The sequence below is a fragment of the Jaculus jaculus genome, chromosome 5 (assembly GCF_020740685.1).
Source record: "Jaculus jaculus isolate mJacJac1 chromosome 5, mJacJac1.mat.Y.cur, whole genome shotgun sequence".
Taxonomy (NCBI): domain Eukaryota; kingdom Metazoa; phylum Chordata; class Mammalia; order Rodentia; family Dipodidae; genus Jaculus; species Jaculus jaculus.
The window spans coordinates 91,829,421-91,850,549 of record NC_059106.1 but is presented as its reverse complement, the minus strand read 5'-3'; the positions used below and the strand labels follow the sequence as shown (position 1 = coordinate 91,850,549).

The 21,129-nt window shown below is 40.6% G+C and overlaps 1 protein-coding gene across 1 annotated transcript in view; it reads left to right on the top strand.

The window, feature by feature from the left end:
• Il23r (interleukin 23 receptor) overlaps positions 1 to 21,129 on the top strand; it is a 61,272-nt gene that overhangs the window by 22,540 nt on the left and 17,603 nt on the right. Inside the window, exons 5-6 of the mRNA XM_045148628.1 lie at positions 8,624 to 8,769; positions 19,955 to 20,111. Coding sequence (XP_045004563.1) covers positions 8,624 to 8,769; positions 19,955 to 20,111 — 303 coding nt within the window. The remainder of the gene's footprint in view (positions 1 to 8,623; positions 8,770 to 19,954; positions 20,112 to 21,129) is intronic.

Sequence of the window (21,129 nt, the reverse complement as noted above, 5' to 3'; positions counted from 1 at the left end):
CCAAAAAAAAAAAAAAAAAAAAGATCAGGTAGATTTATAGCTGGGTTTCTATTCTATTCCATTAATCTACATGTCTGGTTTTGTGCCACTACTTGAAATCAAGTATGATAATGACTCCAAAATTATTGTTTTGCTGAAGATTGTTTTTATTATCTGGTATGTTTTGTGTTTTCACATGAATTTAAATATTTTTGAGCTGGAGTGATTGCTCAGTGGTTGAAGGTGCTTGCTTGCAAGGCCTGGTGGCCTAGGTCTGGGTCCCCAGTGCCCATGTCAAACCATATGCATAAAGTGGTACATGTGTCTGGAGTTTGCAGCACCAGCAGGCCCTGGCATTCTAGCGCTCTCTCTCTCTCTCTCTCTCTCTCTCTCTCTCTCTCTCTCTCTCTCTCTCTCATAAATAGTTTTTAAAGATTTTTTTTTCTATTTCTGTGAAGAATGACATTAGGATTTTGATGTACCCATTAAAATTGAATTGAATCTGTAGACTGCTTTTGGTAGTAGATCCATTGTCATAATATGAATTCTTCTATTCCATAAGCATAGGGAATCTTTTCATCTTCTAATGTCTTCCTCAGTTTCTTTCTTCAGTGTTTTAAATGTCTTAGAGCTCTTTTGCTCCTTGATTAGGTTTATTCCAAGAATTTTTAAGGCTGTGAATGGTATTACTTCCTGATTTCTTTCTCACCATGTTTGTTATTGATATATAGGAAGGTTACATATTTTTGCATGTTAAATTTGTATCCTGTCACTTTGCTGGAAGCTATTTATTATATCTAAGAATTCCATAATGGAGTCTTTAGGGTCTCTTATGTATAGGTTCATATCATATGAAAATAGGGATCCTTGAGTTCCTTTCTTATTTATGCCCACTTTATTTGCTTCTCTTATTTTATTGTTCTAGCTAAGACTGAATAAGAATGAAGAGAGTAGACTTTGGGGTTTGCTTGTTCTTATTTGCCCCGGTTTAATCTACTTGAGATCTATCGAACTCAATATAGACACTGTTTTCTCGAAGCTTCCTTTAAGACTGCTTTTGTTATATTCCATAGACTTTGATATGCTGTGTTATCATTTTCATTTGAGTCTCAGAAATTTTTGATTTCTTCAATGATCCATTCAATCAAAAGTGTGTTCTATAATTTCTCTTGCTTTTTGGTCTATAGTTTTATTCTATATTCTATAGAATATTCTATTCTATTTATTCAGATAGGATGCAAAAATTATTTGTATTCCCCTATGTTGATTAAAATTTACTTTGTGACCTAGTTTACATAAAGTTCCATGGACTGCTGAGAATAAGGTGAAGTCTCCAGTGCTTGGGTGAGGTGTTCTGCACATTCTGTAAGATTTATTTTATCTATGATGTCCTTGAACTCAGATTTTTTTTTTTTTTTTGAGGAAGAGTCTAGGCTAACCTGGAATTCACTGTGTAATCTCAGGCTGGCCTTGAACTCATGTGATCTTCCTACCTCTGCCTCCTTCATGCTGGAATTAAAGGTGATTTGCACAGATGTTTCTTTTTGTTGTGATGATCTGTTAATGAGAGAAGTATTAAAGTCACTTGCTATTACTGTGTTGGGTGAAGCTATGTTTTTACACTTAGTAGGTTTTTTTTTTTTTTAATTAGGCACATCTGTGTCCAGTGTGTTCATTTAGAATTGTAAAGTCCTTGTTATGGATTGTTTCCGTAATAAGTGTAAAGTCACCTTTATCTTTTTGATTCATTTGTGCTTGAATTCTATTTTGTCATGTTATAGGAGTGATGCCTGTTCGTTTTTTAGTTCTATTTGCTTGGTATACCTTTGTTTTATCCTTTTACCCTAAAGTTGTATTAGTCTTTGATGATGAGATGTGTTTCTTGCACACAACAAGTAATTGGATCTTGCTTTTTGTTGTTGTTGTTTGGTTTTTCAAGGTAGGGCCTCACTCTAGCAAAGGCTAACCTAGAATTCTATGTAGAATCAGGCTGGCCACAAACTCATGGCAATCCCCCTATCTTGGCCTCCTGAATGCCAGGATTAAAGGTGTGCACCATCATGCCTGGTTGGATGTTTTTCTTTTTTAATCTGATCTGCTAGTTTTTATATCTTTTGACTAGAGAACTGAGAATATTAATATTCAGAGTTATCACTGAAAAGTATATGTTAATTTCTGGCATTTTGTTATTTTTTAGAGGTTTTTTTTTTTTTGAGGCAAGCCCAACATACTGGCCTTTTTTAAAAAAACTTATTATTTATTTATTTATTTGACAGAGAAAGGGAAAGTGAGAGAATGGGTGAACCAGGGCCTCCAGCCACTGCAAACAAACTTCAGACACATGCACTCCCTTGTGCATCTGGCTAATGTGGGTCCTGGGGAATTGAACCTGGGTCCTTTGGCTTTGCAGGCAAATACCTTAACCACTAAGCCATTCTTCCAGCCCTTCCCCTTTTTGTCATGAGAGAGTGAATGAAAGAGAGAGAGAGAGAGAGAGAGAGGGAGGGAGGGAGAGAGAATTGACACACCAGGGCCTCCAGCCACTGAAATTGAACTCCATACGTGTGTACCACCTTGTGCATGAGTGCATGACCTTGTGCACATGTGTGACCTTGCACACTTGAATTACTTTGTGTGTTGGGCTTACATGGAACCTGGAGAGTCGAACATGTGTCCTTAGGCTTCACAAGCAAGCACCTTAACTGCTAAGCCATCTCTCCAGCCTGAGTTTGATGTTTTTCTTTATTCCTCATTTGCTTAGCTACTGCTGTGATGTAGTTTATTCTTTCCTATAGCATCATGGATGTATTTATCTTTCTCTTCAGTCCAAAGGATTCCTTCAATTATCCTCTGTGGAACTGTTTTAGTGAAATTTCTTTAGCCTGTTTTTGTGATGGAAACTTTTTATTTCTCCTTTAATTATGATAATTTTGCTAGGTGCAGTAGTCTGGGATGGTAGTTACTGTTTTTAAGAGATTTAAATACATTAGTCTAAGGCTTCTTCACTTTTACGATTTCAGTGGCGAAATCTGTTGTTATTCTAACAGGTCTGTCTTTACATGTGCTTGGTATTTCTCTTTTTTACCTTTCATTATATTTTACTTATTCTGTATATTTAGCATTTTGACATAATAAGATGGGAAGAGATTCCTTTCGGTCTTGTATGGTATGTTAAATGAATCTTATACCTGGATGGTTTCCCCTAGATTTGGAAAAATTTCCTGCTACAAATATAATGAAAATGTTCACTATGACTTTTGTATGAAATTTGCTCATTCTTTTATGTCTATGACTCATAAATTTTTGTCTTTTTATAGTATACTATAGCTCTCAAATGTTCTATTTGCACCTTCTTATTAATATATCTTTTCCATTGTCTTAATGTTCCAATTTCTCTGCCTTGTCCCCAGGCCCTCATAGTCTGTCCTCATATTAATCCATTCTATTGGTGAGGCTTTCCATGGAGTTTTTAATTCAACTTATTAAAATTTTCATTTCTAGCTTTTCAGTTTGTCTTATTCTTATTATTTCTATACCTTTATTGAGTTATACTTTAATATCCTGCACTGGCATCCTTATCTCATTAGGCTATGTGAGTGTATGTCTGTGTGCTCTTAGAATTCATTCAGCACTTATCTGTGTCCTCTTTGATTTCTTTGAACATACTCATAATCATTCTTTTGAATATTTTTGCCTGAGATTTCACATAACTCACTCTCATTGCCATGGGATTAGTGATTTTTTGGTTGGAGTCATGGTGCTTTGGTATTGATTGTCATATTACTTGTGTTTTGGTATTGGGGCTTGTGCATGTGGAATTACCGTGGATTGAGTTTTTTAATATTTTTATTTAATTTATTTGCAAGGAGAGAGAGAATGGACACACCAGGGCCTCGAACCATTGGAAACAAACTCCAGATGTATGTGCCACTGTGCATCTGGCTTTACATGTGTCCTGGGGAATCAAACCCACATTGTTAGGCTTTGCAGGCAATAGCCTTAACTGCTGAGCCATCTTTCCAGCTCTATGATTGAGTCTGTAGGTCACCCTTATTCTTTCGATGCAAATGTTTAGAGTGTTCAGGAGGGACTAAAGCTTTGGTAAGGTTGGGGTGTCCTCTACCAGAACTCCTCTGAAAGTAAATACTGTATGCAAATAGGATCACTATCAAAGTGACATGAAATTATACTAATAGTTAAACAACAATTACCCCCTAACTCCAATCATTTCAGGAAGTAAAGAAACACTGGAAGCACACTGTATAGTAAGATATTAGTTACTGTGGACAACAGTGGAAAGGAAAAAAGCAGAGTAAGAATCATGATTAGTATTGAGTTGATTGAGAAAAATAGAGAAGGAAAAAGTAAACAGAATGGGAAATAATAGGAACAGGGGGGCATTACAAGCAGCAACCAGACAAGACTGTCTTATTTAATTTTCCTTTTGGTAGGTTTCTCCAAAGAACGTAGGCCAACCTGGTTTGTAGGTCTTCTTTGTTTCAGAGATCAGCGAGTCTTTTGGGGCATCTGATTGTATTTGTTTTATTTTTTTCCTTCTCTTTATTTGCATGTGGGGTGTGTGTATATATGTGCACACACACAGGTACATGAAGGAAGGCCTTATATGCACAGGCCTGTGCACATGTGTGGAGGCTAGAGGATATCAAGTACCCTTCCTCTATCATTCCTTCACTTGTTTCCTTGTGATGGAGTCTCTCGTTGAACTCAGAGTTGCTACTTTTTTTTTATTTAATCATATATTTATTGAATTCAGCATATCAAGATTATTTCAAGATACAAGGGGCTAGAGAGATGGCATAGTGGTTAAGGTATTTGCCTACAAAGCCAAAGGACTTAGGTTTGGTTCCCCAGGACCCACGTAAGCCAGCTGCACAAGGGACACAGGCATCTGGAGTTTGTTTTCAATGACTGGAGGCCCTGGCCTGCCTAGTCTTTCTCTGTCTGTCTCTCTACTCTCTAGCTCTCTCTTTGTGCTTACAGGTCAATAAATACAAATTAAAGAAACCTTATATTTAAGATACAATCAACATACATTTACTAATGAGATGCTTTCTGTCCTCTTCTTCTGGCTCAAGTCTGAAATAAGGTATGCACGTCTCTGCAGCTGCCTGTGGTCATGGCTGCCAGAGCCGACATCACGTCTCCATAGGCTGTTTCCCCTGAGCAGGTTCATTTACCTTCTGCCAGGTCTTTAGACTCGGCAGGTAGCAGCACTGCAATCAAGGGCAGATCTGAGTTCCATGCTTCAGTTTCCTTGTGTTTGCCTCTCTGTAGCCCTCCTATAGGATTTGCTGGGTGAGAATACCTATGGTGGTATTCTCAGAGAATATGTCACATGTCAGAGCTGCTCATCTGTGCCTTTCATCTTTTCAGTCATATGGTTTGTGTTTAACCTCAAGTTTTGTTTTTTTGGTTTTTTTAAATTTTTTTAATTTTTATTTGCATCTTCCATGATTATAAAAAAAAAAATCCCATGGTAATTCCCTCCCTCCCCACCCCCACACTTTCCCCTTTGAAATTCCATTCTCCACCATATTACCTCCCCATCACAATCGTTGCAGAGTTGCTACTTTTCAGTCAGACTGGCTTACAAGTGAGCCCTAGATATTCTCTGGACTCTAGTCCCCACAATACTGGTGTTACAGGCATGTGTGTCCATGCCCAGCTGTTTATGTGGACACTTTGGAATCAAACAGACCAAATAAGGCTCTCTTAGGCCCCGTGCTTATGCATCAAATGCTCTTACTAGCTGAGCCATCTCCCTGACCCCTGATTGCATTTTTTACCTCTCTTTTCATTCTAAAAATATGTTAAACAATACTTCAGTTGTGCAATTGGTTAGTGTTTTGTACTTATAAGAGAAATTTAGAATGTCCAAATAGCTTAGAAACATAGATAGTCCAGTTACATAGTTTCTCTTAATGCAACAAAACAATTATAAGACAATCTACCAGAATTTCAGTCCCCTTTAGAAAATTATCATAAACACATGACAATTTGTGAACTCTTACATGTACTTTCAAGGTCATACTTATTTATTTTTGTATATATGTGTTGTAGTGTGCATATATGGATGTACATATGTATGAATGTTCTATGTGTGTGGGCTCCCTATATATACAGATACATTTTTATGTGTATGCATACATGCCTGTGGAGATCAGCAGTCAATGTGGGGTATTTCTTAATTCACTCTTCACCTTATTCTTTAAGGTAGGACCTGTCACTGAAACTAGAGCTCACCAGTTCAGCTAGTCTAGATAGCCAACAAGCAATAGGGAATCACCTGTCTGCCTCCCAGCACTAGAATTCCTGGCACCATGTTCAACACATACATAGGTTCTGATATTCAAACGCAGGTCCTCATGATTGTGCAGCAAAAATTTTATCCTTACTGTCTTTGAGTTCCCATTCATGCCTTCCTATTACTTTGTCTTTCTCTTTGTTGGCCTGTATTAGATCTGCCACCTGGTCTTCTAGTTTAAATATTTTGTCTTCTTCTTGAACCATTCTATTGGTGAGACTTTCTACAGAGTTTTCTATTTGACTTACTCTGTTTTTCATTTCCAGTATTTCTTTATAGTATTTTTAAATTTATTTCTATTTCCTTACTCCTTACCTGTATTGACCTCCTTATTTCATTAAGTTGGTTTCCTGTGTTCTCTTGGGGTTCCTTCAGGGGTTTGTTTTTTTCTTTGATTCCTTTGAGTATAAGTATAATCTTTTTTTTTTTAATCTTTGCCATACATTTCATATAAATCAGTCTCACTGGAGGTCATTTTTGATGGAGTTAAAATTTTTAGTGGAATTGTATTATCTTGATTTTTTGTGTTTATTGTATTATAATGTAGATATTTTTGCATTTTGAGTTAATTTGATGCTTGGGTTTTCTAATTATCTGCAATGTTCTTAGCCATGTAAATCTGAATTATGTATCTTCAGGGTAGGGGTTTAAGGTGACAGGTACAACTCTTACACTCCAAAAGAAATAGCTGAAGTGACCCTAGGAATTGAGTTTGTCTGACAGTCAAGTATTTCAGTAGACTGGGTGGAGGAAATTGCTGGAAAATTCTAAAATTTAACTGAACAATACACACACACACACACACACACACACACACACACACACACACACACATTCATTCAAAACCAGCACAGAGTATTTAAGCAAGAGTGGGGATTAAAACAAATAGATAATCTGGACTGGGGAGATTGCTTAGTAGTTAAGGCACTTGCCTATGAAGCCTAAGGACTCAGGTTCAATTCCCCAGGACCCATATAAGCCAGATGCGCAAGGTGATGCACGCATTTGGAGTTCATTTGCAGTGGCTAGAGGCCCTGGTGTACTCATTCTCCCCCCCCCCCTCAAATAAAATAAAATAAACAGATAATCTAATAAAGCCAAAGTACCAAAGGGTTTGTGTTTTGCCCTGCACCCTTAATTCTGTCAACTGGGAGGTTGAGATTTCTGGTCTGAAATGGGTTCAAGGTCAGTCTGGGGCCAAGTCAGACTCTGTCCTCAATAATGACAGAAGAAAAAAAAGGCCCTATAAATCAGAAAGCATCAAAGACAACAATAGTCAACACCAAAATACAGCTGTTTGAGAATGGCAAAGCCAACTAAAAATATGTAATATATAACTTTTCCTATCATGGGAAATGAGATTAGCACTTCCAATATAGGCCTATGTACCTGCCTTTGTGTAAGTAGTTCCTGTTACCTTTTGGAATGGCTTCTGATCTCACCTATGCTGAGTGCCCACCTCAATCCCTCTCTATTACACTGTGGATCCGGCGTTCTGACTGGCAGATTATTTAAGGACAGTAATGCTGACCAAGTGTACATCAATCAAATCTAATACATAACATGCCCTGACTTAGAAGGGGAGATTAGCACGTACAGTACGGGCCTATGTAGCTGGCTTTGTGTAAGTAGTCCTTGTTACCTTTGGGGATGGCTTCCAATCTCACCAATGCTGGCTGCCCACCTTGATCCCTCTCTGTAGCTCTGAGGACTCAGGCTGCCTGGGTCGCTGGATTTGGTGTTCTGATCAGCTATGCTGGATGCCATGCAGCAGAAGAGTGGTGGTGAATGAGTTTTCTGGTGGGTCATGGTGCTGCCGGTTGGGGGATGCGAGGTTGTCCAAGATGCCTGCAGTTGTACCAGAGCTCTTCAGCTGGTTCCATTTGTGGTTTCCTTCAACAGCTGCTCAGCTGCTCCCTGCTGTCTTTCCCTTTAGGTTTCAGGAGGCTGTTGTGAGTGGAACCTGGCTTCTGCTCCTGCAGTTCTGCACCAGGCTGGGTGGGCAGGCATGCAGACTGAGGCTGATGGGACCTCAGCAGGATTCTGTTTGGTTTTTGCTTGCTGGAAGCTCTGGGTCTCTCCTGCTTCTCTGCTGTGGTTTATAGCTCCTTATACACTTTCACTTTTTGGTAGAAGAGTGTATTCTGCTGTTTTTCTTCTTATTTCCCTCCCTCGGCTGCTTTGGTGTAGCTACTACATGCCCATCTTACCCAGAAGTCTGTACTTTGAGTTTTAACATGTCTATATATTGATGAAAAATATACTAATTTCTCCTTATGCAGTTTTTAACCACTTTGTTTTTGTCTGCTTTTGTCTTAGTGATTCCTTCTGCATCCATCATTTCCAAGGCTGAGACTATAAATGCTACTTTGGCCAAGACCATAGTTCATTGGAATAGCAAAACCAAGATTGGAAAGGTTTTCTGTGAAGTGAGATACAAGGCGGAAACAAACCAAACTTGGAATGTAAGCTAAGCTTTCATTATTTCTTAAAATATTAGTGCATTATTTAAAATAAAAGCACATGATCAATGTTAACACTGAATTCACTTTCATGTCTTTGTTTGATATGGTATTAAATAAATTTATTATATTAAATATGGTATTAAAACCATGGTAGGCCTGGTGTGGTAGAACACACCTTTAGTCCCAGCACTCTGGAGGCAGAGATAGGAGGATCACTGTGAGTTTGAGGCCACCCTGGGACTATATAGTGAATTCCAGGTTAGCCTGAACTAGAGCAAGACCTTACCTCAAAAAACAAAAGAAGTAACCATGGTAGTTTAATCATTACACTATGCTGTCAAACAGTGTTTTTTTCCCAAAAATATTTCACTTTGTGTAAATTGCTAAGTAGACCAAGCCTTCAACTAAAAGTTACCTTATTTTAGTTCCTTGTAATTATCTGAGGATGAAATTTATATCAGCAATCATGGATATATAATTGAAGTATTCTATGCTAAAATTTGACAGGTATCCAAGGGGAAAACATTCAAAATGTAGAACTTAGACTTATGGATGTCTCTTTTTTGATCAAAACATGTACAATGTAAAGAATTATTACCTTTTAGGTCTTAGTCTTGGATGAGCTTAAAGTAAAAAGTGAATATCTAGACAAACTAGACACCCCAAAGGTAAATTACTTAATGTCTTAACCAGAGTTGTTAGTGTACAATCCTGGGCCTCAGCAGCCCCAATAGGTTAGAGAACCTGTCCTCAGTTTGCTAACTAATGGCGTAATGATGGTGCAAAGCAAAGAGAGATGTATTTAATGTGGCCAAAATAGGAAGAGGAACAAATAAAAATCCCAGCAATCTCAAGTCCATCTTTAGGTGCCACTGGGAGGAAAAAAAACTCCAGATATATGCACCACTTTGTGCATCTGGCTTTATATAAGTACTTAGGAGTCAAACATGGACCATCAAGGGTTGCAAATAAGTACCTTTAAATGCTGAGTCACCATTCCAGGACTCCTTAACTAATCTTTCATTTTCCATCCAGCTATCTTATGGAGTTTTCTAGCAATGTCAGGTCAACTCTTTGTAACAAATGAACCTCAAGGAGGCCCTATCCCACTAGATCTTATGGATTAAACCCTGAGTACTTTCTTATTTGGTCCCTGAGCCTCTAGAGGAAGGCCAAGGAAGCCTCCTCCTTGTTTCTGCTGAATTTCAAAGGCCTTTATAATATTCTGTAGGCTCGGGGCAGATTCTCTACGTAGGAAAGATTAGCTCCCGAAGGTCTTTCATCATCAGGCCCATCATCAGGATTGTTATTGTTGCAGTTCCCTTCTCAATGCTGTGACAAACACCTGACCAGAAGAAGTTTATGGGAGGAAAGGCTTTATCTCAGGCTTACAGATTCCAGGGAAAGCTTCATCCTGTGGAAGGAGCTGGATCACTTCATCAAGCATTCATAGCAGAGAGAGAAGAACCAGCACCACCCAGCACGAGCTGACTCTGAACACACAATAGGCCGGACACAAGATCTGACCACTGTAACACACCTCTTCCAGCAGGGCTCTACCTGCTAAAGACTAAATAGAAAGCTTAATTGTAATCAAAAATACCTAAGGGTATGGGGGCATTATATTCACACCACCACACCTTCTCCTTGCTGAGATAAAGCACCTGACCAAAAAAGTATCTGATGGGAGGAAGGGTTCTGTTTTTTTTTATCTTTTTAAAATTTTATTTTGGGTTATAGTCTCAAGAGAAAGCTTCATGATGGCGGGGGAAAGCATGGCCACAGCAGGTCAAAAACAGCAGAAGAGAGTGAGCTAAGTTCTAACAAGGTGAAGCTAGGAAGCTGGCTATAACACCCCTAAGCCTATCCCAGTAACACACCTCCTCCAGCAAGACTCCACCTCCCAAATTGCCCCCAGCTGAAGACCAAGTATCAAAACACATGATATCTGATCCATACCACCACAATTATTGTCCCATCTGGGACCTGTATTGGGAAACTTCATTTGCAGCAGGAACCCCCTGGGCAGGAGATGCTGCCTTTCTCAGATATCAAAAGCTGCACTTTGAATCATTCGTTCTCCTCCCCTGTAAACAGAATATCTAGAATAGACATCATCTCTGCCCATGTACTAGGAATAAAACCTTATCCAGATGCTCTGCATGACCAAGGGGTCTTCTAGAAGAGACTGCATGACTTGTTTAAAGCTGCTCACCTCAGTAGGAGTGAGTGGGGCATTTACAAACCCAAGAACCCTGACCCTATAGGGACTCACCAGAGTAGGAGCATCTTGGGCAAAAAGAAAGTTTCTGTGTCCTTTTTGCATAGTTCTAGCTCCTTCCAGAGCCAGAGTATGGGCCAGGAGGGGAAGAGGAGAGCCCTCTTCCTCCCTTGGTGATCATCTATCTTGTGGGCCCCCATTTTGTGGGCTTCCATATTCTCCTCTCCCTTCCTCTCTCTGGTCCTGGATTTTGTGGGATGTAAGGAGATGGCAGGCATCATGGAGGGTCCCGAGGATTTATCCTTATTTGTCCTCTTAGTTGGCTTCTAGGAGAAACATAGGAGTAGTTTCTTGTGGCTAACAAAGAACAAAATCGACTTCATCTGGAGGAAGCAGGTGTTGTCATTAACATAAAGATCCAAGTTTTGGCTGGAGAGATGACTCAGTGCTTAAAGGAGCTTGGTTGCAAAGCCTGATGGTCTGGGTTAGAGTCTCCAGGACCCACATAAAGTCAGATGCACAAAATGGCACATGAATCTGGAGTTTATTTGCAGAGGCAAGTGGCTCTGGTGGTGTGTCCATTTTCATTCTCTCTCTCTCTCTCTCTCTCTCTCTCTCTCTCCATTTCTCTCTCTCTTCTTGTATTTTTTTTTTTTTAAGAACAAAAGTTTGGCATACCCAATCTTCATCAGAACCACATTTTGGCCAAAAGACAGAGGGTCTACCAATGGGTTTCCTTGGTCAGATAAAGCAGCAATATTTGATCATTTTTGTTTTCCTTGTCTCTTAGTAAAGAGCTCTCCTCCCGGCACCTTAGCATTCATCCAGTGGACTGCCTGGTGGGATATAGGAGGGGATTTCCTTTCCCTACTGCTTCTTAGACTTGGACCCTTGGTTTCCCATTTTCAATTGCCACTGTGACTCCTGTGACTTTGTTCCTTGTACTCACTCCCCTAAAGGGATATCTCACACACCAGCAAGGTCCTGTTGAGTTACCAAACCCCCACACCCAACTAGAGGTTGTTTGCACTCCGCTGGACTTGCCTCATCCATCTCCAGCCATTTCCCTCACAAGAGGATTGGGACTCCCGACTCAACTTCATGTCTACATCACACACACACACACACACACACACACACACACACACACACACACGGCCTCTCAAAATGCCCCAACAACAAGAGCACTTTAAAAAAATTTATTTTTTGTTTATTTCAGAGAGAGGGAGAGAGAGAAAGAGAGAATGGACACACCAGGGCCTCCAGCTGTTACAAACTCCAGACATGCACCACCTGTTGTATCTGGCTTAGGTGGGTCCTAGGGAATTAAACCTGGGTCCTTTGGCTTTGCAGGCAATTGCCTTAACCCCTAAGCCATCTCTCCAGCCCCAGATCCACTTTTTTACCATGTCTAATATGCAAGATTGCCTGGCCACCATGGTCAAGATGTCCCTTTCACCACCCTAGTGAGTTCTCCAAATACCTCTGCATCTGTTTGCCTTGGATCTTTGCCTGGAGGGCTTGGGAGAAACAAAGGTCTGTCAGGGGAGGCTGCCCAAAGATGGAGCAGTATGAACCTTCCACTCAGCAGACAATAAAGGGTGTCTCTCCTCAAATACAGAAATCCCAGACAAGCCCTGAGGCTGGCAAGAGAGAAAGTACCTGGCCTTATAATCATGAGTTCAGAAGACTCTGAGAGGCAAAAACAAGGCAGTCTTCCTTTTGTGTCTGCTGAGATGAGTGAGAGCTTAAGTAAAATGGTGCTCATCCCAAGAGTACCAGATTCTATAACCCGAAGATAAGCCCCTTCTCCTCTTTTCCCCCATTGGCTGGGCAATTTAAGGAGGCACAATCTTCATTTCCTGAGCTCCCCTCTTTCACTTACATTGGTCCATCTAGTTCCACATTCCAACACTTTGAGACCATCAAACCTTTATCACTTGGGGTCATGCCTACGTGGGCTTGGTCATGGAGCCCTCTGGAGGAGGGGTGGATTAATTGCAATCAGAGTAACTCCTTTGTATCTATTTACATATTTGAAAATAGATTGGTTATTTGATTTGACTTCTTACAGAAGCAAGTTTTACTACAGAGAGGATATGTGCTGGAGAGGAAGGCATTGTTTTGTCTGTTTTGTTGTTAGAGGTAGGGTCTCGCTGTAGCACAGGCTGACCTGGAATTCACTATGTAGTCTCAGGGTAGCCTTGAACTCACGGTGATCCTCCCACCTCTGCCTCCCGAGTACTGGGATTAAAGACGTGCATCACTATGCCTGGCTGAAAATATTTCTGGCTTTTTTTTAAATTAATTAATTTATTTATTTGAGAGTGACAGACACAGAGAGAAAGACAGATAGAGGGAGAGAGAGTATGGGCACGCCAGGGCTTCCAGCCTCTGCAAACGAACTCCAGATGCGTGCGCCCCCTTGTGCATCTGGCTAACGTGGGACCTGGGGAACCGAGCCTGGAACCGGGGTCCTTAGGCTTCACAGGCAAGCGCTTAACCGCTAAGCCATCTCTCCAGCCCCATTTCTGGCATTTTTGATCACTCCTTTCATAGACTGTAGCAGGGAATTCCAGGAGTAGATCTGAATTTTCCTAGAATAGGGTTTCCTTTTTCTGTCCTTATATGTGGCTTTCTGGGTGCATCATGGATTCATAAGCATGATGGAAAGAAGCAGTTTTAGGGCTGGGCGTGGTGGCAGTTGACTTTAATCCCAACACTAGGGAGGCAGAAGTAGGGGGATCACCATGAGTTCGAGGCTACCCTGAGACTACATAGTGAATTCCAGGTCAGCCTTGGCTAGAGTGAGACCTTACCTCAAAAAAAAAAGAAGAAGAAGAAGAAGAAACAGTTTTGCAAAATTAATGATATGGAGATGTCAATCAACGATGCAAAGACAGTCAGCAGTTACCTCAGTCAGCCATCTTGGTCCTTGCTCTGTGTGTGTGCACACATGTACACATGTGTGTGTGTCTGAGGTAGGGCTTAACTCTAACCCAGGTTGACTTGGAATTCACTATGTAGTCTCAGGCTGGCCTTGAACTTACAGTGATCCTACTATCTTTGCCTCCTGAGTGCTGGGATTAAAGGTGTGTGCCACCATGCCCCACTTTTGTATGTTCTTGATCTTCACTGTTAGAGTGCTCACAGCATCATCAAAGCCAGGGCATAGCCTGTGCTCCAGCAGTCCTAGAATACCAGGCTGGGCCACTCACCCCCAACTAGCCAACTAAAAGAACCAAATTACTACTGAAAGTAGATTCATTCAATGTGTGCACATTGGGAAGAGAGATCCAGTGACTCCCCCCAGGTCCACTTCGGGGTCCTAACATCAAGGTTGAGTTTAAGTAATGGGCCAGACATATGCATAAGCTAAGAAGTTCTGGTCCAGGTACTGTCCCACTCATCACTGTGTGGGTGCCAGTCTCTCTTCAAGGTGGTCTGTCAAGTTGCCAGCACTGTGTGACATTCCTTTCTGAGAGAGATAAGTTTCCTGGCAAGAATGAATATATTCTAAAGAGACACATGTTCCCATCATTTTAGCTGTTAGAACATTGAAAAATGAACCTTATGAAATGGGGATTTCCCCAGGAATCTCATGCTGATGCCAGCCGGGGGAGGGGGAGGGGGGAGTGGCTTGTCTCCTGAAAAGAAATTTCACAGAGTGCTAACAACTTTTCAGACCACCTAGCAAGAGAGACTGAAACTGAGACACTTAATGATGTGTGGCATGCCCATGCATTCTGTCTCTCTCTTTCTCTCTCTTTCTCTGTCTCTCTCTCTCTCTCGTGAATAAAATATTAAAAAAAAAAATCCTTAGGCTGGAGAGATGGCTTAGTGGTTAAGGCACTTGCCTGCGAAACTTAAGGACTCGTGTTCAACTCTCCAGATCTCATGTAAGCCAGACACACAGTGACACAAGTGCGCAAAGTTGCACATGCGCACAAGGAGGCACGTGTGTTTGAGTTCAATTGCAGTGGCACACTAATTCTCCACCCGCCTCCCCCCCCTCACATTTAAAAATAAATGGCAGTCTGTTGGGCTTGCCTCAAAAAAAGAAAAAAAAAAAAAAAGATTCTTACCCAGGTGTGGTGGCACACGCCTTTAATCCCAGCACTCGTGAGGCAGAAGTAGAAGGATCACTGTGAGTTCAAGGCCACCCTGAGTCTACATAGTGAATTCCAGGTCAGCCTGGACTAGAGTGACACACTACCTCAAAAAACAAAATAAAGATTCTTCTGTTTGGGAATTCTGGCTGTGCTTTATGGTATCTCTTTCCTGTGAGAAAACAGATCTAATAACATAATGGTTTGCAACACATTGGAGAAAGACAGGTCTTCTACAAGAGAGGCGTATACGGCGCAGAATGTGGAACAATAAGTGAAATCTTGAGGCAGTTTAGGGGTAGAAGGGTCCCCAAACATAAAGTAAAATGACCTTGTCAAGGAAAGATCTGGTTCGTTTTTATCTTTTTCCCTAAAGGAGTCCTCACATCCTCCATCTGGCTAATGGCCAGAATTGTCAGAATTCCTGGAAAATCTCCCACTTCCAAGAAGGATAATTCCCTTTCCTAGAAATATGAATGGGCTTATCCCATCTCCTAGAAACCTGGTGGTATCTGGATATTGCAGTCAGGTTCTCATTGCTGGTAGAAATCACCCAACCAAGAGCAACTTGTGGGGAAAAGAGGTTTATTTTGGCTTGCAGGCTTGAGGGTGAAGCTCCATGATGCCAGGGAAAATGATGGCATGAGCAGAGGGTGGACATCACCCCCTAACCAACATCAGGTGGACAACAGGGACAGTAGAGTGTGCCAAACACTGGCATGGGGAAACTGGCTATAACACCCATAAGCCCACTGCCAACAATACACTGCCTCCAGGAGGCGTTAATTCCCAAATCTTCAGTAGCTGGGAGCCTAGCATTCAGAACACCTAATTTTATTTAAAGTGCAATGCATTCAGTCCAACTTTAAAAGTCCCCATAGTTTTTATCAGTCTCAATGATGTTCAACATCCCCATAATCCAAGGTCTTGTAACTGGCCATAATACCCAAAAATTCCTCTAAAACACCCATAATGGCACAGAATAAATATTCATACTGCAAAAGGTGGCATTGGGCACAGCAAAGAAATATTCAACCAATGTAAGATTTAAAACAACGAGGGCAAACATCAAAGTCTGTAGCTTCAAATCCAACAAATCTCCAGTGACAAATCTCCAAATCCAATAATTCTAATCAGCAACAAGTCTCTGTCATTCCAATTCTGCCCTCCAGCTAGGCTACTCACAGTCCTGGAAAACTTCATCAGGGCCAGCAGCTTTCCTTAGCAGCCATCTCATGGTCCTGGCATCTCCACTGAGCCTCCACTGCAACCCACAGTTCATCCTCAAGGCTCTATCGGGTCTCCATGCAGGCATCCAGCAACCTGCTTCACACTGCCCATGGCTGTTTCCAAAACACAAGACCGTGTTACAAACTCAATAACCCTCTCCTTCCTGCATTTCTTATACTCCACAATACCAGGTGGGGTGCCAATTTGTTAATCCAGGGGGGAATAAAGCAGACTTTGAAGAACAGGACACTCCTTGAGCACTCAGGCCCCTTCAAGAGTCTACATTCTTCTTGTTACCCCAGTACAGGTCAGCTGGCCCAATCTCAAAAGTTGTAATCTCTCAATTGTAGCTAAATGGGCAGCAGTGCACCCAAAGATTCTTTTTTTGTGTGCCATATCCCTCTGCTCACACCAGTTCATTTCTACACAAAGCAACCCTGCACAACTTCTCAGGACACGGGCATAACAGCCAGCTTCCCACACAAACTGCTAGCCCAGTCCAAGCAAAGCTCTTTCTCACTCTCATAAGCCAAACCTCTCACAGCCCATAGTTCTTACTGCATTCAGGTGTTTCAACTCTGACCAGAATAGTCCATCAATCTGTACTTACAGCACTGTGAGGCGTCTCTTAGGCTAAAGTTTCAAATCCTCCCACATTCCTTTTGAAAATCAGTTCCAAAAGGCCAAAGCCACACAGTCAGGTGTCTAGCAGCAATACCACTCCTCGGTACCACTTTACTGTTGCAGTCATGTCTGCATTGCTGGTAGAAACCACCCAACCAAGAGCAGCTTGGGGGGAAAAAAAGAGGTTTATTTTGGCTTACAGGCTTGAGGGGGAAGCTCCATGATGGCAGGGGAAACTATGGCATGAGCAGAAGGTGGACATCACCCCCTGGCCAACATATGGTATACCATAGCAACAGGAAAGTGTGCCAAACACTGGCATGGGGAAACTGGCTATAACACCCATAATCCCACCACCAACAATACACCACCACCAGGATGTGTTAATTCCCAATTGCCATCAGCTGGGAACCTAGCATTCTGAACACCTATGTTTATGGAGGACACCTGAATGAAAAAACCACACTGGATATCTGGTATGAGAACTGAAACTAGACTGAGCAGCTCAATCCCCATCTAGTAAATTCCTTGTGGGAATTTATGGGACTCCAACCAGGGTCTCCAGGTAGGCTTTCCCATTGCATGGGACCCCACCTGGGCAGGAGCTCTGCCTACTTTCCTTCTCTTGAGCTCTATAATAAGATATTTCTGGGGGCTGGAGAGATGGCTTAGTGGTTAAGGCACTTGCCTGCAAAGCCAAAGGACCTAGGTTTGATTCCCCAGGACCCATGTAAGGCAGATGCAAAAGGTGGCATATGCATCTGGAGTTTGTTTGCAGTAGTTGGAGGCCCTGGCATCCCCAGTTTCTCAATCTATCTGCCTCTTTCTCTCTGTCTCTCCCTACCTCTCTCTCAAACAAATAAATTTAAATTTTTAAAAGATACATAAGCAATAATAGGAGGAAAAGATCATGACATCAAAATAAAAGAGAAACTGATTGGGGTGGGGAGAATGGGGTTTCAAAGGGGAAAGTGGGAGGAGGGAGAGTATTAACCATGGGATATTTTTTCATAATCATGGAAGTTGTTAATAAAAAAAATTTTGGAAAAAGAAAAATAAAAGATACATAAGTATTTCTGAACTTCCCTTTCTATGGTTTATGGATTTTTATTTGCCAAAATTCATAAGACAAAACCCTGAGGCCACTGACTCAATGCAAGTTTTGTGTGGCCATGAGCACCTGGCACCCTAACCCTTGAGTTACAGCCCAATTAAGAGCTGAGAAAAGCTCCATCGAACTCAAAGATACCCCAAATTCCCCTATCACTCTTTCCTGCACCCTGGGCTCCCTGCATGCCTCCCAGTCACATTCACAGAGCAGGAAATGCCAAGGACATAGCTGGGGAAGCTCAGCAATGACATTCCCTGAATGTGTGTTTTCATGAGTTTTACATTTTCAGTGCAATGTAGGTTTTAAAGATTGATGTCAAGACTGGTTAATGCAAGAATTTTCACTTTCTCTTCCACAAGTATCTAGTACTTATTTTCTCCCAGTTGCTCCATAAATGCATTTCTAGACATAATTTATGTCTGCCTTTCAATCGTGTGTCACCTTTTTCAGTCACTCACTTGCTGTGATATACTGAAGATGCTGAGAAAAATCCCTTTGTTCCTCTTTTAGCTAGATCAACTCATATGGGGTCATTTTTCCAATATGTTATTGCAGATTATAGTGTCTTGGGAACAAAAAAATAAAAATAAACATTTGCAACTTTCCCAGTTATTTTTTTCTTATTTTCATAGTTCAACTTTTAAAAATATTTCGTATATATGCATATATATACGTTTACATGATAGGCCTTGTATAATTTGCATAAATATACAATGGAGACCAACTTAACAGCTTTGCTTATAAGTAATTTTTTTCTAATTTTTCATAAATTAACTCATTTCAGCTTTTGGGGGAAAAATTTATCTATTCAACTACAGAGGATTCAAACAATTGCTATTAAATACTCCATTTTCCTATGCCATTAAAATTAGCTATTCCAAACATTTTAGACTTCTTTGAGATTTAAAAGCTTGGGAGAGTTGTCAAATACAAATCAATGTGAATTTTTTAATATTTCAATTTTTAAAATTTTATTTATCCATTTTGAGAGAACAAGTGAGAAACAGAGAGAGGCAGATAGAGAAAGAGAGAGAATGAGCATGCCAGGGCCTCCAGCCACAGCAAACAAACTCCAGATGCATGCACCCCCTTGTGCATCTGGCTTATGTGGGTCTTGGAGAATCAAACTGGGATCCTTTGGCTTTATAGGCAAATGCCTTAACTGCTAAGCCATCTCTCTAACCCATGAATTTTGTTTTTAATATTTAAGACATACATGTGATTATGTAAATTTTATACATAGTTCTCTAGTCTTCATTGTTTTCTCTAGGTCTATGAGAATGCCCAGAATACAGTAGATATGCCAAACATTTCTGCCAAATGGAATAGCTGAGTTTTTTTTAATACATTTTTTTAATTTATTTGTAAGGAAGAGATAAAGACAGAGAGACAGAGATGTTGCTGAAAATAAATGCCAGATTCCAGATGCATGTACCACTTTGTGCATCTGGCTTTATATGGTAACTGAAGAATTGAACCTGGGTCCACAGCCTTTGCAAACAAGCACCTTTAACTGCTGAGCTATCTCCCCAGTCCCTAGAATAACTGTGTATGTTATTGTTCTGTATTCATTTGTGTTTTGTTTTCGAGGCAGGGTCTCACTCTAGCCCTGGCTGACCTCAAATTCACTATCTGATCTCAGGCACTATGTAGTCTTACAAGGATCCTCAGCCTCCTGAGTACTGGCTGGGATTAAAGGTGTGTGCCAAGGAGCCTGGCTTTTTTGTTACTTTTTAAATTTTTCCTGGGTGTGTAATCCTAGCATGTCTAGGGATGAGAAGGAAGGAGGAGACAGGAAAATCCCTCAAAGCTCACCTGGGAGCTTGCTGGTGAAATAACTATTTTCATGGCACACCATGTCGCTTTATTCCCGCTGTGCATTTATTGTAGGTTAAAGGATTCGACACCAACTTCACATCTATACAGCAGTCAGAATTCTACTTAGAGCCAAACACCAAATATGTATTTCAGGTGAGATGTCAGGAAACAGGTAAAAGATACTGGCAGCCCTGGAGTTCACCCTTTGTCCACAAAACACCCAAAACAGGTGAGTGGTTTTATACATTTTATTTATTTTTTTTTAATTTTTATTAACATTTTCCATGATTATAAAATATATCCCATGGTCATTTTATTTTCTTAAGCTTCTCTTTTGACCTATCTTTTCAAAGTACTTTTGCTGCTTGACTTCTACAAAAATTAACAAAACTGTTCCAAGATTGGTAGTCACATTTAAATGATCATTTTGCTCTGATTTTCTTAAAGCTGACTCGGACTTGTGAAATGGTTCTCAAGCATTCCTGGGCTCAAAACAACCTAGGGTGCTTGCTCACAATACATGTTCACTGTCTGTCTCCAAAAGCTCTGCTTCCACAGATGATTGCTCTGGAAGCTTCTCTGAAGCTGATGCCATTTTATAAACACCCTGGGTGTTATCTCTATATGCACAACAACCAGGAAGAATTAAAACACTTAAACATGGAATTAATTAGTCCTCAAAAAAAACTAGCTGATATATATCTTTAGAAATTATCTTGTTTCTAATATTAACTTAATTTTATATGAATTTACTCATGGCATAGAATACTAGTTTCTTAGCTAAACAGATTTCAGTTGTAACTCAACGATAAAGTGAACCAAATTCTAATTGTCACACTATTCCACAACAGCTCCACGGTCCTGAAAATGTCTGCCTGTTAAATGCAGTTTGTACACTAGGTTCTATTTTTCTTTTCAGAAATGATTTACTAATTATACTCACATTAGTATCACTATCACCCTTATTGTAACATCTTAGAACTATGATTTCAAGGCACTTTGACACACATTTGACTGCCCATTAGATAAAAGGAACCATTAGAGTCTGACTAGCCAAGAGGTTTTTGGGACACCCTCTATGCAAAAGTCTTAGAAATACATCATTAAGAGAATAATTTTCAATAATAATTATCAGGCCCCTATTTGAAAGTTGAATTTTAATTTAAGATTGTATCTTAAAGTTGATATTGTAAGAATTCTTAGGGATGTACATACCAATTTATAACAGAATGTGTTTAGTAATTCAA